The 23,619-nt window shown below is 28.6% G+C and overlaps 4 protein-coding genes across 9 annotated transcripts; 2 read left to right on the top strand and 2 right to left on the bottom strand.

Annotated features, from left to right (window-relative positions):
- The first annotated feature begins 315 nt into the window (after positions 1-315).
- LOC132918190 (large ribosomal subunit protein uL4) lies at positions 316-8,050 on the top strand. Its single transcript, XM_060979678.1, has 8 exons — positions 316-475; positions 1,181-1,358; positions 1,420-1,665; positions 2,767-2,891; positions 2,974-3,072; positions 5,377-5,648; positions 7,493-7,652; positions 7,726-8,050. Exons 1-8 carry the CDS (start codon positions 473-475, stop codon positions 8,020-8,022), a joined length of 1,380 nt encoding a protein of 459 aa, XP_060835661.1. The 5' UTR covers positions 316-472; the 3' UTR covers positions 8,023-8,050.
- A 130-nt stretch (positions 8,051-8,180) lies between these two features.
- Positions 8,181-12,998, top strand: LOC132918992 (cyclin-dependent kinase 20-like). Of its 3 annotated transcripts, none has more exons than XM_060980691.1 (5): positions 8,181-10,107; positions 10,603-10,791; positions 11,750-12,025; positions 12,304-12,531; positions 12,700-12,998. In XM_060980691.1, exons 1-5 carry the CDS (start codon positions 9,931-9,933, stop codon positions 12,868-12,870), a joined length of 1,041 nt encoding a protein of 346 aa, XP_060836674.1. In that variant the 5' UTR covers positions 8,181-9,930; the 3' UTR covers positions 12,871-12,998. The 3 variants fall into 3 exon arrangements, with proteins under 3 accessions (XP_060836674.1, XP_060837517.1, XP_060838367.1); XM_060981534.1 differs by having other exon boundaries at positions 9,403-10,032; XM_060982384.1 differs by having other exon boundaries at positions 9,411-10,009.
- LOC132916890 (actin-interacting protein 1) lies at positions 12,986-16,892 on the bottom strand. 2 transcript variants are annotated; one of them, XM_060978526.1, is made up of 15 exons: positions 16,619-16,892; positions 16,421-16,542; positions 16,258-16,348; positions 16,048-16,195; positions 15,784-15,964; positions 15,542-15,697; positions 15,346-15,474; positions 15,182-15,286; positions 14,663-14,765; positions 14,314-14,528; positions 14,129-14,248; positions 13,887-14,051; positions 13,567-13,717; positions 13,358-13,471; positions 12,986-13,292 (listed from the first exon to the last, which is right to left on the bottom strand). In XM_060978526.1, exons 1-14 carry the CDS (start codon positions 16,632-16,634, stop codon positions 13,362-13,364), a joined length of 1,812 nt encoding a protein of 603 aa, XP_060834509.1. In that variant the 5' UTR covers positions 16,635-16,892; the 3' UTR covers positions 12,986-13,292; positions 13,358-13,361. The 2 variants fall into 2 exon arrangements, with proteins under 2 accessions (XP_060834509.1, XP_060833717.1); XM_060977734.1 differs by lacking the exon at positions 12,986-13,292 and having other exon boundaries at positions 13,317-13,471.
- A 1,292-nt stretch (positions 16,893-18,184) lies between these two features.
- On the bottom strand, positions 18,185-23,070 carry LOC132917276 (sideroflexin-2). Of its 3 annotated transcripts, none has more exons than XM_060977944.1 (9): positions 22,974-23,070; positions 20,304-20,498; positions 20,036-20,206; positions 19,773-19,971; positions 19,588-19,713; positions 19,444-19,510; positions 19,265-19,367; positions 19,113-19,160; positions 18,185-19,055 (listed from the first exon to the last, which is right to left on the bottom strand). In XM_060977944.1, the coding sequence occupies exons 2-9, from the start codon at positions 20,453-20,455 to the stop codon at positions 18,947-18,949; spliced, it is 975 nt and encodes a 324-aa protein (XP_060833927.1). In that variant the 5' UTR covers positions 20,456-20,498; positions 22,974-23,070; the 3' UTR covers positions 18,185-18,946. The 3 variants fall into 3 exon arrangements, with proteins under 3 accessions (XP_060833927.1, XP_060833925.1, XP_060833926.1); XM_060977942.1 differs by lacking the exon at positions 22,974-23,070 and adding an exon at positions 21,087-21,356; XM_060977943.1 differs by lacking the exon at positions 22,974-23,070 and adding an exon at positions 20,591-20,875.
- Between the last annotated feature and the right edge of the window lie 549 nt (positions 23,071-23,619).

Below are 23,619 nucleotides of genomic sequence, written 5' to 3'. Positions count from 1 at the left end.
GTTTCATATAAGTAAAAAACTTATTTTAGTCTATGGTGGTTAATTTATATTGTATTATGATTAACAACACACACATATACGATTTACATATATATGTTATAAACCAATTAAACCTTAGATCATACACAATGTATGTGATCTAAGAATTAAACTATAATATTTACTATAACTTATAATATCGTTCAGTATTGTCATAATGATTTAAATTTGGCGGGGAAACGATCGAACCCGCGAGAGAATAAATACATATGTGACCGTTTCTTCCAGATGTGTTTGTGTTACTTCCATGAATTTGGGTAGTTGTGTGTCATCCCCTCCACCACGTTCCACGGTAAATTGATGTCGTAGTCGGTTCGTATAGTTGTGGTTAACGCGCTTCATGTCCATCTTTCTCTATCACTGTGTCTCGGTTCAAGCGCGGATGGTTATATTTTTTTAATTTTATAACTATTTAGTTTTTAGGAACAACGCCATGGTAAGTAGTTTATTTTATACTTATTCGTTTGTTTTAAGTCGCCTTTTACGTTTATATCGATTATTACCTAGTTTTTGTCGATCATTCCTAGCGTTTGTAAGTCGTGTGCACGCATTCCACCCGCTGACCATACCTGGCCATGTGGATTAAAATCATTCCACATTATAATACATGTTTTAGTGTTCTTATATGTAGTTTCAAAACATGCGTGTATTCAACTATCTTAAAACTTATTCATTACAATTTACTGATTCCTCCAATTTATTCGTAGGAAATTGTAAAATTTCTAAACCTAACCTCACTTTTGTAATAATGATGTTTTACTACTTATATAGGTAGTTCGATTTTTTTTCAAATTAAATTTCATTAATATTTTTAAACAATTGTTAATTTTGTTTCGATAGGACGTTAATAAATTCACCGTTATATTTTTGTACTTCAATGTATTGTAATTATTTCTTTTAACAAGATCACCCGCGATTCCTGATTGGGCTTCTTATATCGTAGATAAAATCAATTCATCACATATTTATGTTATGTTAGTTACTAAACAATTTATTTATGTATATTTGTCAATTCATATCTACCCCTACTAATATATTGTTTTTAAATGATCTTAACGCTATAAACAAGATATTTCCTATTCTTTAATTTAAATAAGCTACTGTTTAATGAGGTTTATATATTAAATAATAATGTTTATAGGCTTTATCTACAGCTCGGCCATTAGTTTCTGTATACAGTGAAAAAAATGAGGAAACCGGAGAAACTGTAGCTCTTGCTACTGTGTTCAAGGCACCCATCAGACCAGATGTCGTTAGTTTTGTTCACGACAATGTCTCAAAGAACAGCAGACAACCTTATGCCGTTAGTAAACTAGCTGGTAAGAAATGTTTATTTTATGATTTGTTAATCATGTAGTTTAGGTTTTTAAATATTTTAAGGTCATCAAACTAGTGCTGAATCATGGGGTACTGGTCGTGCTGTTGCTCGTATTCCTCGTGTTCGTGGTGGTGGTACTCATCGCAGCGGTCAAGGAGCTTTCGGTAACATGTGTCGTGGTGGACGAATGTTTGCTCCTACACGTGTATGGCGCCGTTGGCATAGAAAAATTAATGTTACACAAAAGCGATATGCTACAGTATCGGCTATTGCTGCTTCTGGAGTACCTGCTCTTGTGATGTCAAAAGGTAATTATATTTTAATATAAATTACAATTGCAATATTAATATGCACATAAAATGTCCACATATGAACTTAGTATTTATCAGTTTTCTATGTTTTTTTTTTTTAATGTGTGCTAAATTAAATAATTTCATCAGCGTACTCAGATAAAAAATAATTGTTTTTTGAGTTCCAATGGATTTAAACAAACTTAATAAAAAAAAAATACATTATTATATACAACAAATGATGACATTGCTTAGAGCACTGGGTTATGATATCCTGTGATTACTTACACGTTGACAAAGTCTGATAATTAATATGTATAAATATTTATACATGAGTTAGTAGTAATTTAGCTTTCTATACAGATGCTATAAATTATAAATAAACATTGTTTATAATACATAATGATTTTTAATAGGTATTGCTTATATTATTTAATTTAAAATGATGACACTCTTTACAGAGCATTGGGTTATGATTTCAATGATTACTTTTACGTTGACACTGTCTGATTAAGTTTTAGGCAATTAATTTATATTTGCTATTTAAGTGGAAAAATCTTAAACTTGATTATCAATGTGTTGTTATTACCTGATATATCTAGATGCTAAAATATAGTGAATAATATATCATTGATCTAATTAGTTATACAATTTTTATTTCATTAAAAGGATTATTAATTTTGTTTATCAATTAATTAATATACTTACTTGCACATTGTATAGTTCAATACTTATTATGTATTTGTACAAAATCATTTGATCGTTTAGTGCATATATTAATGTTGTGCTTTCTAGGCGTTGCCTCACTTAATATTTATATTAGTGGTGGCGGCAAGAGTATCAAACAAGTCTCAGTCATATAAATACTAGTTTAAAATTTATATTTATTTAAATGTATATAATTAATTTGCACATAGTATAGTCAAATATATATGTATTTGTACCTAATTCTTTGATCGTTTAGTGCATATATTAATGTTGTGCTTTCTAGGCGTTGCCTCACTTAATATTCATGTTAATGGTGGCGGCAAGAGTATCAAACATCTATTAATTAAATAAAAAAAAAAAATTGTTTGTTACTTGATATTAAATTAATCCTACAATTTTCATTTATTTAAGGTCATTTGGTACAAGAAGTACCTGAATTTCCATTAGTTGTTTCTGATAAGATCCAAGAATACACTAAAACCAAGCAAGCTACAATTTTCTTACATCGTATTAAAGCATGGAAAGATATCCAAAAGGTTAAATCTTAAACTTATCTTCTAATATTTTTTCATTATACAATTTATTAAAAGTTTTAATTGTGTCTTATTCTACTTTTAGGTGATCAAGTCTCGCCGTTTACGTGCAGGTAAAGGAAAAATGCGTAATCGTCGTCATGTTCAACGTAGAGGTCCATTGATTGTTTACAGCAAAGATCAAGTAAGATCTCAATTCTCTAAAATTGTTTACCCTTATTTAGAAAAAATAGTGCACATTATATTATAAAGTTACTCAATTTTAGTTATGATAACTGAACATATTGTGCTAAAAAAAAATGGTCTGATCTTTCCTAGTCGGCTTTTGCTTGTATTGGGGACAAACTTTCCAAACAACCTCTAATTCTCTATAAAATACAAATAACTCCAATACTATTATACTGGAAATATTTTTAAAAAAAAGCAAGTTCTTGTGCACATAAAAATGTCCAACATACTATCTGATAAAATCATTGAAATGTTACCGTAAGTGTGCTAAATTAAAATTTTTATTTCAAGGCGTACCCTAGAATTTTATTACATAACTCTTTTGGGTTCCATTGAGATTATACAAAATTATAGACATTTAAATTAATAAAAACCTATCATTGCACAATTTCACACTTTAATTATTTATACTTGATTCTTATGAGTGGTCTTATTGTGCAAAATTAAAATTTAATTATTTCACAGTCGCTGCTATAATTGATTATTTATTTGCCGCATACTCCAAAATAATAACAAAATTAATATAACTTATTTTATTAGTTTATGTACATATTTTAAATGTTTAGTTTTATAGGTTATTACTTACTGAATTGAGATTGTTTTTGGTATAATAAAAGCACATAAAAATGTCCAACATACTATCTGATAAAATCATTGAAATGTTACCGTAAGTGTGCTAAATAAAATTTTTATTTCAAGGCGTACCCTAGAATTTTACTACATAACTCTTTTGGGTTCCATTGAGATTGAACATAATTGTTATAGACACTTAAATTAATAAAAACCTAAAATTGCACAATTTCACACTTTAATTATTAATACTTGATTCTTATGAGTGGTCTTATTGTGCAAAATTAAAATTTAATTATTTCACAGTCGCTGCTATAATTGATTATTTATTTGCCGCATACTCCAAAATAATAACAAAATTAATATAACTTATTTTATTAGTTTATGTACATATTTTAAATGTTTAGTTTTATAGGTTATTACTTACTGAATTGAGATTGTTTTTGGTATAATAAAAGCACATAAAAATGTCCAACATACTATCTGATAAAATCATTGAAATGTTACCGTAAGTGTGCTAAATTAAAATTTTTATTTCAAGGCGTACCCTAGAATTTTATTACATAACTCTTTTGGGTTCCATTGAGATTATACAAAATTATAGACACTTAAATTAATAAAAACCTAAAATTGCACAATTTCACACTTTAATTATTAATACTTGATTCTTATGAGTGGTCTTATTGTGCAAAATTAAAATTTAATTATTTCACAGTCGCTGCTATAATTGATTATTTATTTGCCGCATACTCCAAAATAATAACAAAATTAATATAACTTATTTTATTAGTTTATGTACATATTTTAAATGTTTAGTTTTATAGGTTATTACTTACTGAATTGAGATTGTTTTTGGTATAATAAAAGCACATAAAAATGTCCAACATACTATCTGATAAAATCATTGAAATGTTACCGTAAGTGTGCTAAATTAAAATTTTTATTTCAAGGCGTACCCTAGAATTTTATTACATACCTCTTTTGGGTTCCATTGAGATTAAACAAAATTATAGACATTTAAATTAATAAAAACCTAAAATTGCACAATTTCACACTTTAATTATTAATACTTGATTCTTATGAGTGGTCTTATTGTGCAAAATTAAAATTGATTATTTCACAGTCGCTGCTATAATTAATTATTTATTTGCTGCATACTCCAAAATAATTATAAAAAAATATTGTTAATAATTAATGCACAATTACACATTTTTTTCATTTTATTATAATGTTAATTAGTGGTTTTTTTGTGCAAAAGTAAAACTGATTGTCTCACAGTCGCCACTGTATTTAACATATATTGATGGCATACCCAAGACATATCACAATCTTTTATTATAATGGTTCAATTTGAGGTTAGCTTATTTTAGTATTCATTAAAATTATAACTTAAGATATATTATAAGTGTAACAATAGTTAAAAAAAATCATATGGTTGGTTATCAATATTTTTTTTGCTTCTAAAAGTAAATGGTTGTTGCATTGGTAAAAAGATAGACAAAAATAGTTCAATTTCCCAATATTAAAGCCATCTTATAATTTTCTATGGTTTTGTTTTTTCTTGTTGGCTTGTATTTTTTTTTCTGTGTAAAAATAACTTCTCTTTTACTAGTTTGCCATCACGATAATTCTATTTATACATTTTATTAGTTTTAATATTAATTATAAGAAATGTTGATTTATGTTTTAGGGTTTAAGAAAAGCTTTCCGTAATATCCCAGGTGTAGATTTGATCAACATCAGGAAATTAAACTTGTTGCACTTGGCCCCTGGTGGTCATGTTGGACGTTTTATCATCTGGACACAATCTGCTTTCCAAAAATTGGACAGTCTTTATGGTACATGGGACAAAAAAGCAACTCTGAAGAGTGGCTATAACTTGCCTTTCCCCAAAATGTCAAATACTGATCTGACAAGGATTCTGAAATCTGATGAACTCAAGAAGTACTTGCCAGCTCAAAGGTAAATATTAATTGATATTTTTTATATAATTTCTATTGTAAATAACATTTTATGGTCATAATTGCCATATTTAAATTAAAAAATTGTGCAGTTAAGTAATTAAGGGGATTGGAAACTGTGATTTTCTGTCTTTGTCTTTCATACATGGAACATAAGAATAAATAGTATACGCGCCTGGCATTAATTAAGGTATTTCTAGTTGTGTTCGATTTAAAATATGTAAAAATGATTGAATTGGTATACAAGTTCACTTTGCATTGATCAAAGCATATTTTTAATATATTTGATAATAAAAATTGACAAATTTATAAAATTTAAAATATTTATTTTAAATAATAAAACTGATAGAAAAGTGCTTCGACCAATGCAAAGTAAACTTGTATACCAAATAAAACTTCTTGACATATTTTAAATCGAACAACTAGAAGTACCTTAATTTTTAAGGCGTATAGCTATGTTCCACGTGTGAGACAAAGACATAAAGTCACCGTTTCCAATCCCCTTAAATGGTATCTATTAGTATATTGGATATGATGAGGAAATCTTGGTCCGTGTTGTTGATATTATATGATAATAATTCCAGTTAATTACTTTTTCTGATCCAATATATTTGTAAATTTAAAGACAAATGAATCAATTTAAATTTAAGACATAATTATGATGAGGAAAATGCTTGGTCCGTGTTCTTGATATGATATGATAATATCCAGGTTTTATAAAACTACTGATTAACTTTGTTACTTTAAATTTAAGACATAATTATGATGAGGAAAATGCTTGGTCCGTGTTCTTGATATGATATGATAATATCCAGGTTTTATAAAACTACTGATTAACTTTGTTACTTTAAATTTAAGACATATCTATGATGAGGAAAATGCTTGGTCCGTGTTCTTGATATGATATGATAATATCCAGGTTTTTTAAAACTACTGATTAACTTTGTCAATTTAAATTTAAAATTTAATAATTATGATGATAAAAATGCTTGGTCCGTGTTCTTGATATGATATGATAATATCCAGGTTTTTTAAAACTTCTGATTTTTATGAATAATTACTATAAATCAACTTTTTTAAATCTCGAATCTAATTATTACTATTTCTTTTCGTAATAATTAACATTTACTCATATTTATTGTGATACCTATTATCACAAATATTAAAAGTTACTCTTGTATGACTTGATTTGCTTTAAAATAAATGTAGAACTTTTATTATTGTGCTCATGTATTTTTGAATTTAACACTACATGCTTATCGTAAACTTATTTAATATTGGCCTTAAAAATCCAATTAGTTTGTAATTATAATGATGCATAAAACTACTAATAACAAGTATTAAAATTGGATATGATGTAAATTTTAGTATTGAAAATACAGTGATTTAAAAAATTATGCTTTGTTTTAATTTCTGATCCAATAAATGTAAATTTTAAACAATAAATCCAAATTAAGTATATTAGTTGGATATGACGATTATTTGTTATTGATAAAACATTATGATTACTATAATAATTTGCTTTGTTTTAATTCCTGATCCAATAGATTTTATTTCATGATCCAATACATTTACAAAGTAATAAATATATGTTATAAAAACAATTATACTAAGTTCTTATTAAATTGATAAAAATAAGAAGATAATGTTCGTGTGTTCAATTTATTTATTTTAATGTAATTGTATATTAACAGTTGGAAATGACGAAAATATTTTTTTGTTGATAATGATGATACTTAAAAAATATGCTTTGTTTTAATTCCTGATCCAACTACTTAAATTTTATTAGTTTCTATGTATTTTAGATTTTAAGTAAATTACTTAATATCAATTTTTCATTTTTAGGACTGGATCAGTTCGTCGCACTCGTAAATTGAACCCATTGAGACACGTACGCACCATGCTTAGATTGAATCCTTACATCGCGGTTCAAAAACGAGTTGCAAGTAATGAAAACAAATTAAGAACACTGGCTCGTGAAACTTACTTAGCCAAGAAAGAAGGTGTAAGTAAAACATGTGTATTACATTTAACTTAATATAGATGTACAGATAATATATTTTATCAATGTTTTTCAGAGACCAACCACTGAGAAGGGTGAGAAGTTATTGAAACGTTTCATCAATGAAAAGAAAATGTTGCGTGCTGCCAAAATCAAGGCCAAGAAGGTTATTGCTGTTAAGGGTCTACGTGATATTCATGAGAAGAAATTGGAAGCGTATAGAAAGCGACTTGCTGCACGTGGTGGTGCTCCACCAACCAAGAAGTGCAAGAAACAATTACCCAAGCCAAAACCTAAGGCTGAGGTTAAAAAACCTGCACCTGCTACCAAGGCTGCACCAAAGGCAAAATCGACTGGTAAAGCTAAGGCATGATTGGACTAATAAACAAAATTATTATAAAGTCTGTTGTTTTTTTTTCTCGAAAATATTTTCCTTTTCCTTAAATTGATTAATAACTCAATTTTTTCTATTAACATAATATATAACTAAATATTTCTGGTACCATTTAGTTAGATAGATCATTTTGAGTATATAATATCTTTCAATGTTAAAGCTATGTAGCTAAATCCTTAACTGAGTGTACTGGTCTACCAAATTATAATATTCAAAATAACACTAAATCCATTAGAATAATAAAGTGAACTTTGGAACTGAATATATGAAAGGATTAACGAATGGTTTTTTTTTTTATATAAAATATCAATGTTTCTTCTATGTTAATTTATTTGTTGAACAATCATTATTTCTTTATTTAAATAAATGTTAGGAGGACGCTACACCCATATGTATGTACACCACAACATAGTTTGTGTTAAGCAAAATTAATTTTATATTGCTAGTTTAAATCGGGGGCGTCATTTTTTCATGGGATGCAAAACCAATATTGAAAATCTATTCAATCTATTATTAATAGTAATACCAGTCACTCACATTGTATAGAGTCATCCCATGAATTTTTTTCAACACAGTTTTTTTGTAAATGTAGATCATTTTATTGAAATTATAGTATAAAACAAATAACAATAATTTTGTTCGTGGGATGCATTTATACACCCTTGCATCCCACAAATGACGCCACTGGTTTAAATATGAGTAGATTTACCTTTTATTAAACTTAAGTAAAATTATCATTTTAAAGTGAGTTATTGTTGTGTAAAATATTAATAAAAACCTATGAGGCCTAGAAATAATATTTTTACCTTTATGATGAATAAGTTTATTGTCGAATGTAGACTAAACAATATGCAAAAGGCCAAAATAAGTTTTCAATGCCTACAATTAAAATAATAACTAAATGTGTAAAAGAAAAATATGTTTTGCCAATAATTAATTGTACAGCGAACGAACAGGCCAATGAAACTGTGACGCTGAGCAAATATCAGGTAATTTAATACTAATATACCTAAAGTAATATTAAACTAACAAAAATGCATCACCAATATCTGTGATAAAATATTTATTTGTACACTAGTTAAGATAAATTAAATGATGCCATTTATCCTATCCTTAAACTCTTTAATATAAACTTTACGCATTCAGTGTACTTTTTCCCAAATGTAATAATAATATATGGTTTTTTTGTAAGCTAACAAATCCCTGTGCAATTCCCTAATCTTTAAAATGCAAAATTAAAATATTGGGTTCGAGATGCATAGCCTCTGGTGTATTATCCACATCAACGTTGAACCTACTTGAATAAAAGTTTATGCCTATATATTATAAAGCAATGGTGACCAAACTACGGCCCGCCATCATTTAATATCTGAGCCGCGAAAGAACTATATTTTATATTTACGTAAAAAAAGTTTGGCCACCACTGTTAGAGTATAATTATTTTATTATTTTCATATATGTTTAATTCAATTGGTATAGTTAGGTACCATAAATTCATTGTATTTTCTTGCGTTTGCACTCTCTATATTTCAAAAGTAAACGATTTCCTCCCTTCTTATTGACTTCTTGAATGAACACCTACTTAGTAGGTACTTACCTCAATATCAAACCATAATGTTCTATAATTTTTATGGTTTTAGATTGGATTAGGCTCTTTCGTCAAGTATTGAAAACATGTTAACTGTGCATTCGCTTCGCATATAAATTTATTGAAAATGAATACGATACACTAATATAGTAATATGGTTACTCATTGTTGGGTTGCCGTGACAACCATATTAAACCCACAAATGTACAAACATTGCAGCCATTATAAAACTTACATTTTTATGATTAAAATCTAAAACTACTTCACAGTTGTATACAATATACAAGTTATATTCTTCAATGGAAAGTTATAAAATCTTGGAACGGATCGGGGAAGGAACACATGGACAAGTGGTTCAAGCCATGGAACGGTCTACTGGTAAAATAGTCGCTATTAAGTGCGTACGTTCATCAGATAAAGCGTCAAAGAACTTACTGCGTGAAATCGAATCACTGAAAGCGCTGGATTCAGATTACGTTTGTTGTATAAATATTAAAAACTAGTAAATGGTCGATTAGTGTAGGGCATAGGCGGAGATTAGTGAAGCTGGGTTTAGTTTCTTGAATAATTTACAAATCCATTAGAACATTTTGCGTTTTCGTAGCCGTTATAACTTAAAAAATTATAATATTACAAAAAGTGTTCGTTATTTTTAAATTGAGAAACTAGTTTAATTATTATTAACCAGACATTAATAATATTATGATGTATTATTGTTTATTTTTGCACCTAATAAGAGATCATCAATTTTGAAATATTAACATATTACTATGGGGTTGAAGACATACAACGTGATATAACTATAACTTATAAGTAAATAAAGCTAAGGTATGTAATGTAGCTAATAAACCTATTTGTGTGTTCTCCTCCCATTAAAGTCAGTTTTACTTAATCTCCATCTACGTGGCGTAAGGCGATATGCTTTAGATGAAGCAATAAAATAGGCACCTGACTGTTTGCCATTTTTCCAGGTCGTAAAGCTGTTGGATAATTTCTGTCACAGTTTCAGTTTCTATTTGGTACTAGAGTTCGTAGCGTCCGGCTTGCCAGAGATGTTGTACGATGATGACTTAGTGCTTGACGATTCCCATTTGAAGACATACGCTCGTATGCTCCTTGCGGGTGTAGTCCACATGCACACCACCAACATCGTGCACAGGGTAATAGGGGGGAAATTGGGAAAAGGTCACCGAATAAGACAAAAAATTTTAATTACATACGTCATGTATTTTTTGTAACAATATTAAAAATTATTTTGATTAGAAGTAAAAATCCCCAATCTAAAATAAATTCTTACTCTATAACACTGAAATCTGATTAATTCTGAATTCTGATATACTAGAAGCGGAAGAGTGGTGATAAATGTGCGAGACTGAAAGTATTTTATATAGGTCATCAGGTAACAATAAATATCTTAATTTTAGAAAGGTTTTAAAGAAAATACCTTCAACAAAATGTTAACAAATGTCATAAATTGAGTAAAATTAACATGATTGGATTTTGTAGATAAACAGAATATTTTCATAAAATCAATTTAATTGATGCGTCTTACACTGAATAGGTACTGCCTACTTAGATTCAATAATGTGTGTATACATTATTTCGAAGTGATTTTATTTAATATTTAATACTTTAATAGTTAAAATCCTATTTAGGTATTGTTTTAAAAACTATATCAACATTTTTTTAAACAAAATATTCAAAAACTTAAGTTTCAATATTTTGCACAAGCATGTATCTTAGTTCTTTAAGTTTTAAACTGGATGACATATTGACATACCATAAAATGTTACCTATTTTTAGTCATTCACCAGATAGGTACGTATAGCAGATAGCCCGTATATAGGTACTACCGTCTACCTCCTATTTTTTAAATTTATTATTGTAATTCTTTTTGGTTCCAAAATAAAACCTTACAAGATTATTATTTATGACTTAATTATAATTACTTTAAAATTAATAATTTGATTAATATGTCTTATTCATTTTCATAGTTAAATGATAAATAATAAGTCGGTTCTTTTTCCTAGATTTCACGCATAGTTTTTGTTTTGTGCACGTGTCGTGCCTTGTTCTATACACAATTAATTTTATGATCTCATCGTCTATTTTTATTAGGATCTGAAACCGGCGAATTTACTGATAAGTTCCGAAGGCGTATTAAAAATAGCAGATTTCAGCTTGAGTCGTCTGCTACTGACAACCCCGGCTGCCGACAACGATGTCGATGAACAACACAGCGGACGCAACCGATGTTACACAGGCCAAGTAGCGACACGCCGATACCGTGCTCCTGAACTCTTGTTCGGCTCTGTCCACTACGATCAGTCAATTGATATGTGGTCGGTCGGTTGCATTTTAGCAGAAATGCAATTGAAAACTCCTTTATTTGCGGTTAGATGATTCGTTTTTATTAAACAATTCAAACTGCAGTGCCGCAGTTACTACTTGTCTTCAGTCGGTAGTCTGTACCGACTACCGGAGTTATTATGAATCCAATGCCTTAAAATTCTTCTGAGATATGCATTTCTTTTTTAGTTTACATGGTTTAATAATATAATGTTGATAAAAATTTCATTTTTAACTCGTGTATTTCAGTTTAATTTTTTAAATATTTAACTCTTCACAGTTCACTTCTATTTACAAAATATAAAATATAATTAAATTTTTAGGGAGATTCTGACATGGAGCAAATTGCCATCGTTGTACATAATTTAGGGACTCCAACTGATGAAACTTGGCCAAATAGGAATGAAATGCCAGATTACAATAAATTGAAGTTTACAAAGTGTGATCCAGTGCCAACAAATGTATTGTTGCCTGATATTGATGAATTGTTAGTCGATCTAGTGGGAAAATTAATTTTATACAACGCAGATAAAAGATTGAATGCATATGAGGTACTTTACAGTTATTCTTTATATTACGACTGTTATAGTAAAACCGTTATAATTTAAACTACACACGGAATTTGTGAACATAAAAAAATGACTATATCATTAAATATCATTACATTATTACAAATAAATAAATTAAATACTTGTATAATATTTAAAATAATTTTCCAGGCATTACTTCATCCTTATTTTTTTAACGAACCATTGCAATGCTTAGAACATTTAATGCCAAAACCACCAAAGGATCATAGACAAAAACTTATGCAAAAACCTATCGAAGTAATTGAAAGTTTGGAAAAAAATTTTAGTTGTTTATACAAAATACTTGATGAGATGGTGTAAATTTGTAATTATATTATATTGTTTTGGAACATTGAATCAATAATTCATGATAATTCACAAAGGTACTTTTCAATCGTTTTGTATTCATACATAATTAATAACTAAAAATAAAAGATTGTTTCAGAGTAGTTATTTTATTATTCATTACACATTAGAAAAATATAAATGCAAATTACATATTAAAGTATAGAAAGAAATTAGAAAACTATAAAATAATAAAATGGTTAATAATAATAAACACTTCTGAAAAAATAAATAAATAAAATATATTTTTCATTGATTGAAATCTATAATATTGGCAAAACCATAAACCTAATTGTTATTTAATAATAATAGGACACCATTTATCAGTGAGTGCAATTTTTTCATTTTTGGATTTTACTTCATTAAAAAAATATATATCTATCGGTTAATTAATAACTCTAAAATAAATAAATAAAAATAAATAGTCAAATAGATATATATAATATATTTTAACTTGTAGTACCAGATTAAATGGGAGTAACATTCCAGATTTTTGTATTGCAGTCTTGTCCGACAGACACTATAGTTTCATCATCCAACCACAGAACACGTGTAATCTGACTTTGTGGATGAGCATCTATAGTAAAAATAAAACAAAATAAGTATATATATATATATCATCTTATATAACAACATCACAACTTGATTTGAACTAAAAACTCTGATATTAACTTTTTATTATTGTATGTTTATTTGGAGAAGTAACACTCCAAACGATGATGGTGGTGTCCAAACTTCCACTAGCTACTTGTTTTGAATTTGGTGACCAGGCGACACTGTTAACACGTGCGTTATGGAAACCCCAATCTTGTTTATGCGCCAGCTAAAATAAAAATAAAACCAGGATACAAAGTTAATGAAAAACAATTAAAATCAATATTATATTATATTTCTTACCGACTATCCAATTGTAAAGTAAATAATATAATAAAAATAAATAATATAGCAGGTGTTTTAGAATTTAAGTATTCATACTATTTAAGTTAACTTACATTGAATTCGGGGACTTTGTATAAAATGACTTTTCTGTTTGCATCACTTGCTACCAAGTACTCTCCATCGGGTGAAAAAGAACAGTCTGTAATTGGTCCCAAGTGATCACACTCCGCGACAAATTCCAAATTGTAAGTGGAATCATTAATCTTATACACGTGTACCTAGGATTACTTATCGATTAAACCATGACGACCATTGAGTGTAATGTATGTGATTTGAAATTGTTATGTATACTTACTTTATTATCTAAAGCTCCTCCAACCGCAACAAAACCAGCACCTGGACTAACAGCTACTGATGAAGGTTCGTAGTCCACGGGCAAATTAAATACTTTTTTTTCATTTTTTAATACTATTATCTATCATATAAAATGTTCATATTAGAAATACTATTATTTTGCTCGTTAAATATGTTCTGTATAACCTCTTTAATCGTAGCCGTGACAATCACATTACTGTTGAAGTCCATTCCCCTTGGTTGAGCATTTAGTTTGACTTGCAAGTCTGTATACGAATTGGATTTAATGTCAACTTGTCTAAGACTATCATCAATTCCACATGTATATAAGTAGTCATTATCCAGTTTCATTCCATTGATTTGATTTCCATGACCTACGCCTTTTACTCTGTCATTTTCACCTAATTGTATTTAATAGTAATCAAAAGTTATTATATTTTTCTGAACTGGAAGAAATATGTTATAACTTTTTAACCATATTTTGTATTTAACTTTTTAACATGGTATATAATACTCTGTAATGGTATATAATTACCGTTTGCAGCATTCCAATTTGTAATATTTCCATCGTGGGAACCAGTATAAATAGTACTACGATCTGGACTCAGTGCCAATACTGTAATTGGTTTATTATGACCCTAAACATGATAAGAATATTTATTATATTCATTACAGATTTTTTAACTTCATTAATATGTTCTTTCATAATATTTAATTCATTTAAAATGCTAGTTTTATTTTTACTTTTATTTATTCAAATAAAAATATTTCCATTAAAAAGAAAAAAAAATATCTAGTACAATTATTATACTATACGACTATAAATGATATTCAATAAATAATTAATATGGTTAATATGTAATATTCTTGAATGTTATTTATCTTAGATATGAGTATTTAAGAAAAAATATATACTTTTAGAACATAGTATAATATAGGTAAATATATTATTTCAAGTATAATTTCAATTTACTAAAAAAAAATTCAATATCCTGAAATTTTTTTTTGGTGAGAACAATACATTTAAATAATTATAAATGACAACTATAATTACCTTAATAACTCGTAGGGGTTTCTCAGGATTGTTGACATCTAGGTAAGTAATAAAGCCATTAAGAGAGACTGTTAATAAATAATTTCCTTGCCACAAACAAGAAACCTATTAAAATACATACAAATTATTATCTTAATACATTTTCTAATAAAACAATTACAAACCTGTTGATCTTCTACTTGATTTCCTATCACAAATTCACTCACAACAGATTTTGTTTCTACATCCCACAGCTTACAAGTCTTATCGCCAGAAGACGTTAATAGACGTGTACTATCAGCACTCCAAGCAACCTAATATTTTTTAATATTAAATTAAAAATTATTGTTATATACATATTTTTTAAGTTTTTATATTTACTCCATAAACTCCTCCTTTATGTGCTGGACTACCAATTTCAGCAACAAGATCAGCATTAGTACCTTCATACAAGAACACTTTACCGTCAAAACCTGCTGATGCGAAAAAATTACCATTAGGTGAAAAACGTACTGCCTGAACAAATCTGGAGTGTTCCTGTAATATAAAAAGTTAAGAGTTAAGTATGCTAATTTAATTCTGATAAAATAAAATAAATATAATTAAGTATAGATAAAATTTACTTGTTTGGTCATCTTGAATTTAAATGGTGGGCCTTCAAAAACACCAATTGTGTTGTCTTCACTACCAGTCACTATTCTAAATGGACGACTAGGACGGAAATCACATGAATTAATTGGTTTGGACTGACCTGTTATTTCACCAACTGAAGTACCAGTTTCTGACATAAATACATGACCAAATCTATAAAAATAGAATGCAACATATTTAAACAAACATTACACTAAAATCTATCAAAGCATAAAAAGTTAAACGATTCAATGCACCTCTCTCGGCCTTCACCAACAACCACCATCCGTTGATTGTCTGGAGACCAGGAAATGTCTTTAATCGGCCCTCCAAAAGGATGGAACTCATTTTTTAATATGTGTTCTTTATTCACAGTATCCCAAATCCTTACTTTTCCTGATTGATCTGTAATTATTTTATTACAATGGTAGAATATTTTATTTGTTTAATTTTATTTGATCTCATACCGCCAGATGCAATGTAAAATCCACTAGGGGAATACTTAGCAACATTTACAGCACAGGAGTGTTCAGTGTAAACATCTGATATTGCAGGGTTCTTGACAAAAAAATAAACAAAATAAAAATTAATCAACTGTTTATTGACAACGAATAAAATATAGAGCCTCACCTCAATGTCACGTATAATGACACTGTTACCATTTGTGTAAAGGAAATTTTTTCCCTTAGGATCGCCGCCCAACACAATCGGCTGTCCTCTTTGAGTGCGTGGTAGTGTTGAGTAAATGTACTCTATAATCAAATAGCAAAAATTACTTTTTGGTCAAAACTCATTACCAAAAATCTATCTATTACGATGATGACTCACTGTTAGAATAGGACATAGTGTATAATGATACTGCAGTAGGTAAAAATGAAGCACTAATAAATAATGAATCACTAAATGATGAGTTGTTACCGATTTCGGATGTAACGGATTAATTACGTGACAATGAGAATACGCATTAATAATAATAATATTGAACTACAATAATCAAATGAGACGGCGGTACTGTTTGTTGTTTGTAAGATATTTTAGTGTGTAAAATGTAAATGTGTAACTATTTTATTCTCGCAGACTACAGAAACCTGATACGTTTGAAGCTGATGATAAGCATAGTATTATTATAAAGATAACTGTACCGAGTCGACCAGGATTACCATATAAGGAATAGCAAATCATTTATTTTGTGTAATTTTAAGATGATGATAAATTAATATTGTATGTCAGGGAACGTATTTATTGTGACCATAACTCAACGATTTCAAAGGACATTTTTTGTATGGGATCTGTCGTCGTTTAGTAGAGAAAGTAGCACTCATATGGTTCATTTCAATTAATCTCTGATGCACAGACGTGTTGTAGCCATAGATAATCTATGGTTGTAGCTCGTTTATTTATTCCTTTCTTATCACGAAATATTTCCACAACTTACACACAAACACACAAAAGCTAACCGTTCTTATCATCTGCAGCGTTCGCCGGCTGGACCGGGTGTCGCCCGTACGCATCGTAGGTTGCTAAAAATAATCGTTATACAATAGTGAATAGATATTAATAATTAATTCAAAATTGTATTATAATAATATAATATGGGTATGGACACTTTGAACAGTTTCCTCCCTCAATAGTTTAATAACTTAATCAATTCTGTGGTTCATAGTTAATGTATAATATTAAATATTAATTGGCTCCAACCATGATTTAGAATTTTATTATAAAAATGTATTATCTTAAATCGTAGTTTTAACTGCTAAATACCAATTAGTAGTTAGTACAGCATTGAGATTTAGTAGTTTAGTACGTAATATAATTAGATGATTAATCTCATTCACTATGTCACTAGTAAAATTTGCTATGTAGTAAAACATATTATATTTATAAGTAGACAATACCTAGTGGTTATTGAATATTGATTATATACTATTATTATTGTAGACTGTAGTGGAATACTGGAATCACGGTCCGTTGTGTTTTCAGGCTACAACCGTAATTGTGTAAACAATAAGTTTTTTAAATATTTAATGGATATTATTAGGCGAATACTACACTTAAAATTTAAATGTTTTTCAGAGGATTATCTTAGACATGTTGACACCTGTTTTTCATTTATTATTTACTCTCTTAAAATTGCATAACATCATATTCATGTTGAATTGACCTATAGCCAAATTTATATACAATTGTTGATGTTTTGTCATAACATTTCGATATTTTAATTTTCAAACGTTTAAGTTTATAGCTTTAACTTATTAAAACACTCATTATAGATTTTAAAAACTCACTCAACAAACACAGTCAATACCAAAGTAAATCAAGGTTGTGGGTAACTGTAGTTATATTACATACTAGTGAGGTGCTCTCGTAACAAAAAGAAAATTTGTAACATAAGAGTAATAATAGTATATCAGATTTTTTATTAAGTAGATGTATATAATTGCTAAATGTTACAAATATATTGCTTATTTTAATAACTTATTATACAATAAGTACTATTATTGGAACATTTAGTTGAATAGTGATGTTTAAAGCTTATTATTATACAGATCAAAAGATTTAGATATATCTATTGAGTTTATAAGTGAGAACAATAGTAAACAATCAGATCTTAAATATTTATAAATATGTGTATAGAAATAGATATAATAATTATTGATATTTTTTTTTCTAAACTATAACATGATCATTTGATTCTAATAAGTAATTGTAATAATCATGCTATAACTTATGGCTTACACTTTTTTTTCATCGAACTTAAGTTAAGAATTTAACATATTTTATTGGAAGCACTTGATACTTATAAATTTAGTTATTACATTTGATTTTAATAAACACATAGGTAAAGCAGAAAAATAAATATTAAAATTAACACGTATGAAAAAAACATGAGATATTAATCGGACAATAATTATGCAAACAAAGATGTCAGTAAAAATAAAATAGTATATAATGCTATCATATATATTTTTTTAATATCCAGTATAATCAAAAATTCTAGCATACCAAATATCAGTATCCTGTAATTTTCTTTAGTGATTATGTGCGCCCTAAATGTTTAACAATACTGATTTTTTTTTAAAACTATTTTAGAATATATAAGTAAATCTAATGAGTATATTTTTAAAGATACTATCAATAAAATATGAGATTGTGATTTTAAAGTCCTTTATTGGAGTACACGATAGCTGGTGGATTTTTGCAATTGCTCACTATGTCACAGTATGCAGCATTCTCATATTTCTCCAATGTACTTAATTTAATGGAACTAAAATAAGACATAATGTTTAAACATAAATTACATAAATTACTTTGAATCACTTACCTGAACTGAGGAAATAGGGCACACGCAGTTGGCACCATACCAATCAAACTGAAAATAAAAATTCAATATTCCACCAAATTTGCTTATTTCAACTTATATAATTATTAGAAAAAGTTTATATAGATTGTTTAATGTTAAAATACAATACTTACAAACAACCAACAGCAAGTGTTTGGAATGGAGCATGAATCCATGTATTACGCTTAAACCATGTACTTTTGTTTTCAAGTTTTTCCATGATGACAGGCAGCAATACTACAAATAATGTTAAGATACACTTAAATACACAATCCACAAATTTAATAAAAATTATAATTATTTTTTCAATTACCCATTCCAGGTGCACACATGACAATTCTTGATACTATTACTTGAGATATTCCTTTAGCAGCAGCTAACTAAAATCAAACAATAATTTCAAATTTTATTTTGATAATAAATAAAAATAATAATATTTTGGGGTATAATAAGTTACCTTTGAACAGCCAACTTTATTTTTATCGGCATCATAAACATCTACACCTTTCAACAATTCAGTTTGGCGCATCAATGGTATGTTCACACAATTTGCAGCTGCAACCGCAGCAAATGGAACATATCTCTAAAATATTAATCAAATTAGGAAAATTACAATACCTTGACAAATCATTGATAGCTTACTTGAAAAAAAGGTGAAGCATTGTTGGTTAAGTATTGTTTGAATTTTATGGATGTCACACAAGCAGCTATTGTTGCTGAACCGTAAGCAGTGGCCATTTGAGTTTGACTCAGGGGAGAGTTGGCATTTCGATTGGTATAGTTGACCAAAGCATTAAACGACTGATTAATCCATTGCCAAAACACTACAGCTGGTACAGTCCTTGTAAAGTAACAAAGTAAAATAATTAATTACTGTATATTACATGATTTTAATTATAGCATACTTATAAAAAGACAACATTGCTCCGGTAATAGCCATACCCCCAGGGACTTGGAAGCTCATTCGACCAAATACATTTTGTTTTTGTCCAGTATCTGGGTGAAATGAACTTTCATAGATCTGTTTGGCGGCTAACAATTGTTCAGTAGTTGTCCCAGGTGGAAGTGTACCATTTCTGTAAAAATTTGAAACAATTTTGAATTCATTTAAGTTGTAAATTGTCTAATCATTCATATATTATACTAATACTAGTATTATTTATTATTTCTTACAGATAGGATGAACGTAAAGATTTGGCTTTTTCAAGCTCTTCATCAGTTTTCAAACATAGCATAGGATTTGTTACCCAAAAGTAATAATTCCATCGTCCAACATAAGTAGACTGATCCCAAGGACATTTCTCCATTTCGAACGGTGTGTTCATTGTAAAATGTAAATATTTTCTTGATTAAATATCACTGAGCACTCTAAAAAAAAAAAAAGTAGCAATATTAACATTTCTTATTCAAATGGGGCAAAAACTTATTAAAAATTATCAATGTGCAACACTAAACTATACCTAACCAACCAAACCAAAAAGCAGACTATCAAAGTCAACAACTGTTTGCTGTTGTCTAAAAACTTTTAAAATAAAACTGTGTAGGTAGATAGGACGTGTATTTTAATATATTCGCAAATGAGTATACAGACTATAATTAACGTCGATTGTGTATCAGACTACCAAAACAAACAACAATAGTATGTACTATGTTCCGCTATTAATGACTAGTAAACAGTCCTATACACATAGCATTTGGTTGAAAATGAATTTTTAAAATATTATTCGAATTAACATCGCGGAATGTAATTTAAAAGTAGGACAAATGGACAATGAATAACTCGACCAATAGGAATCCTAAACCAATTACATAAATGATAAAATAGTCATTACAGATGCGATTTCGATAAAAGAAAACGTGGCTTTAGTTTTTTATAGGTGACACTTTGACAGCTGCAGTCATCCGGTCATCGTACGTCGTACGTTATTACTATTATTACTATTATTAGTGTTTTACCTTTGACAAATATTAGTTATGCCAGTTCAGTTCCCCTGTATACGGTTTATAGAATCGCACGTCTCTCGTATTTATAATATATTTTTTTTTTTTTTTATGGATCATTCACAAGTAGAGTAAATAGACTAGACAGTAAGTAGTGACGGCGACGGTTCTATAGTTGTATCGTACGGACGCGCCGCGCCGTCTATATCAATACATAAACAACCGCGATGTATTATTGTATTCAAACTGTAGTCGAAGCCGAACGATAACGTCACGACGTTCTATGCCGATAAAAAAATATATTGATAAAACTAAAAATGTAAAAATATGATAAATTTAAATTAATTTCGTTTCGTGGAGGAATAAATGCTATGAACCGAGCACTCGGCCATTAGATCCATTCGCGTTGAGATCCAATCACGATTTTTAGACAGTAAATATTTTTATCGTACATCCAACTCGCGCACGATTTTTTATTTCTAAATCGTGATCCAACGCCAAAAAAAGTGAAAGCGAGAACCTTATTATCGCGGAGATGAATTAGATGAAACAATAACCGTTGTTCTCTGTTCACAAGGCGACAAGATTGTTATTAATTATATGCTATGTCATCGATTGGAGAATACCTATATAGTCGAACTCTATTCTACAAATCAATAGACAATAGTTATGTTAATCTGTTGGACACTGCCGACACTGGCTAGTTGTTAGCGTACGGTACGGTCGGTACGACTGGTACGTACTTGCCACTTGGTAGTAGCCAATATATTTTAAATATATTTTGTCATGGCAGTAGCCAGTAGGTAGCGAGGTAGCCATCCGAATATCCGATTATTATTTTGTAGCCCTTAGATACACAGTGAATATTGTTATTATATTTTATGGTAGATTTAAGAACGAAATCCTTATTTATTTTTTATTTATTTAAGCATATCGAGGACCAACAACATACTTTTTCATGACTCATTGTCACACTGCCTTTCGATGTCTTCCGCATTCGACTCCAACTACCATCCTAAAGTCTTTCTTCACTGTCCTATCACCGTTCTCCAGATCGAGTAGATTGATCTCTGGGTCATCAGCTTGTAATACGTTTCCCAGTATTATTTCCTCTGATCTCTATAAATGACCAGCTTGTATTACGTCCTGCTGTTTAATTCATAATTCCTATTATACTGAGTTTCCAATTCTTCATTTATCCATAGGTATTTAAAAAAAATTCTCTCCGTTTCATATATTATTGAATATTATTGAAAATGATATTCTATGAAACATTAATTTACAGGGTATTATGCGTGAATAACGTAGCTCACGGGGCAATCATTTTTATCAAATCAAAATATAATATGATAAATTTATAATAATACAATCTTGAAAATAGATAATTCTATATTTTGAATGAAGAATAAATTGTTTTCTTACTTAAACTCTATCTTCATAATCCTGCTCTTACATAAAGTAAATGGACAATGGTACATTACAATAAGACGTATTATTATTATTATATTATTACATACATATTTAATTATTATTTATTTTAAACATTCAACACGTGAAAGTTTCTTTTTATGCAAGGATTTAAACCAGAAGGGACTAAAAACTAAAATGTATAGGAGGGTTAAAAACGTCTAAGACGGGTGACTAGCACCAGTAACACCCCTATTTACGTCTATGTATATCTACCTTGAATCTGAATGCTTAATTTATTTGAAATACTAGTTGTGAAGCAGACATTAATACATTTTGAAATGTAATAAAGATACGAACAGTGAACACTTGTATTTTAAGTAAAACCACTAAAATCTAATGGCTAATACAGTAATACCTATATAGGTGATTTAGCTAATAGGTACCATACATACGAAAAAAAATATTACTTTAGTTAGTAATTATTATACTTACTGCAGAAGTTCATCAGTAGCTTGCATAGTTTTTAAACTCATTTGTGGGCATTGAGCTGTGCCACACTGGCAGTGCCCAGTTGGTAACTGAAGATCTATGCAGCGAATCTAACTATACGTTACATTAATTTATTATTTTTATGCAATTATTATAAGTGCTTCATTGTGTACCTAAATATATTACATTGATACTTAAAAATAATTGTTATACTGTCAATCGTGCTGTCGACATTATTAGATTAGTATTTATTTATAATACTGCATACATTATCTATTTTATACTATATATTTTTTAATTGAAATATCTAATTATATTAATAAAATAACTGTCAATTGATTTTTATAAATATGATGAGCCAATAAAATAGAAAACATGAGCTTATTATTACATTATTTATTTATTTATTATGTTCAAGTTTAAACAGTATAATAATATATTACATTCAAATTAAATATTTGTCACTATTCAATGGCCGCAAACGATGTGTTGTTTACTAATTTATTTTTTACAAATGCAAAATAATTGACAATTATCATTGTAGAAAAGAGATTAAATGTCATCATCATATTATATTATACATAGGTATTTACTCATACATTCGTATATAACACGTGCTTGATAATTAGTTGTTAAATTAATATATTAG

Source organism: Rhopalosiphum padi, chromosome 1 (genome assembly GCF_020882245.1).
Source record: "Rhopalosiphum padi isolate XX-2018 chromosome 1, ASM2088224v1, whole genome shotgun sequence".
In the NCBI taxonomy this organism is placed as follows: Eukaryota; Metazoa; Arthropoda; class Insecta; order Hemiptera; family Aphididae; genus Rhopalosiphum; species Rhopalosiphum padi.
Note: the sequence above shows the minus strand (reverse complement) of the source record. Positions and strands in the feature narration are given on the sequence as shown.

Excerpts from the sequence above, each read along its gene's own strand:
- LOC132917276 (XM_060977944.1), bottom strand. The coding sequence starts at position 20,455 with ATGAACACACCGTTCGAAATGGAGAAATGTCCTTGGGATCAGTCTACT. Across the intron at positions 19,972-20,035 it reads GCAATGTTGTCTTTTTATAA|GACTGTACCAGCTGTAGTGT; the intron begins GTATGCTATAAT and ends TTACTTTACAAG. Across the intron at positions 19,056-19,112 it reads GCCCTATTTCCTCAGTTCAG|TTCCATTAAATTAAGTACAT; the intron begins GTAAGTGATTCA and ends GTCTTATTTTAG.
- LOC132918190 (XM_060979678.1), top strand. Across the intron at positions 1,359-1,419 it reads TGCCGTTAGTAAACTAGCTG|GTCATCAAACTAGTGCTGAA; the intron begins GTAAGAAATGTT and ends AAATATTTTAAG. Across the intron at positions 1,666-2,766 it reads TGCTCTTGTGATGTCAAAAG|GTCATTTGGTACAAGAAGTA; the intron begins GTAATTATATTT and ends CATTTATTTAAG.
- LOC132918992 (XM_060980691.1), top strand. The coding sequence starts at position 9,931 with ATGGAAAGTTATAAAATCTTGGAACGGATCGGGGAAGGAACACATGGA. Across the intron at positions 10,792-11,749 it reads CCACCAACATCGTGCACAGG|GATCTGAAACCGGCGAATTT; the intron begins GTAATAGGGGGG and ends TATTTTTATTAG. Across the intron at positions 12,026-12,303 it reads TGAAAACTCCTTTATTTGCG|GGAGATTCTGACATGGAGCA; the intron begins GTTAGATGATTC and ends TTAAATTTTTAG.
- LOC132916890 (XM_060978526.1), bottom strand. Across the intron at positions 16,349-16,420 it reads TCATTATACGTGACATTGAG|AACCCTGCAATATCAGATGT; the intron begins GTGAGGCTCTAT and ends TTTTTTGTCAAG. Across the intron at positions 14,249-14,313 it reads TCACGGCTACGATTAAAGAG|ATAATAGTATTAAAAAATGA; the intron begins GTTATACAGAAC and ends TTTATATGATAG.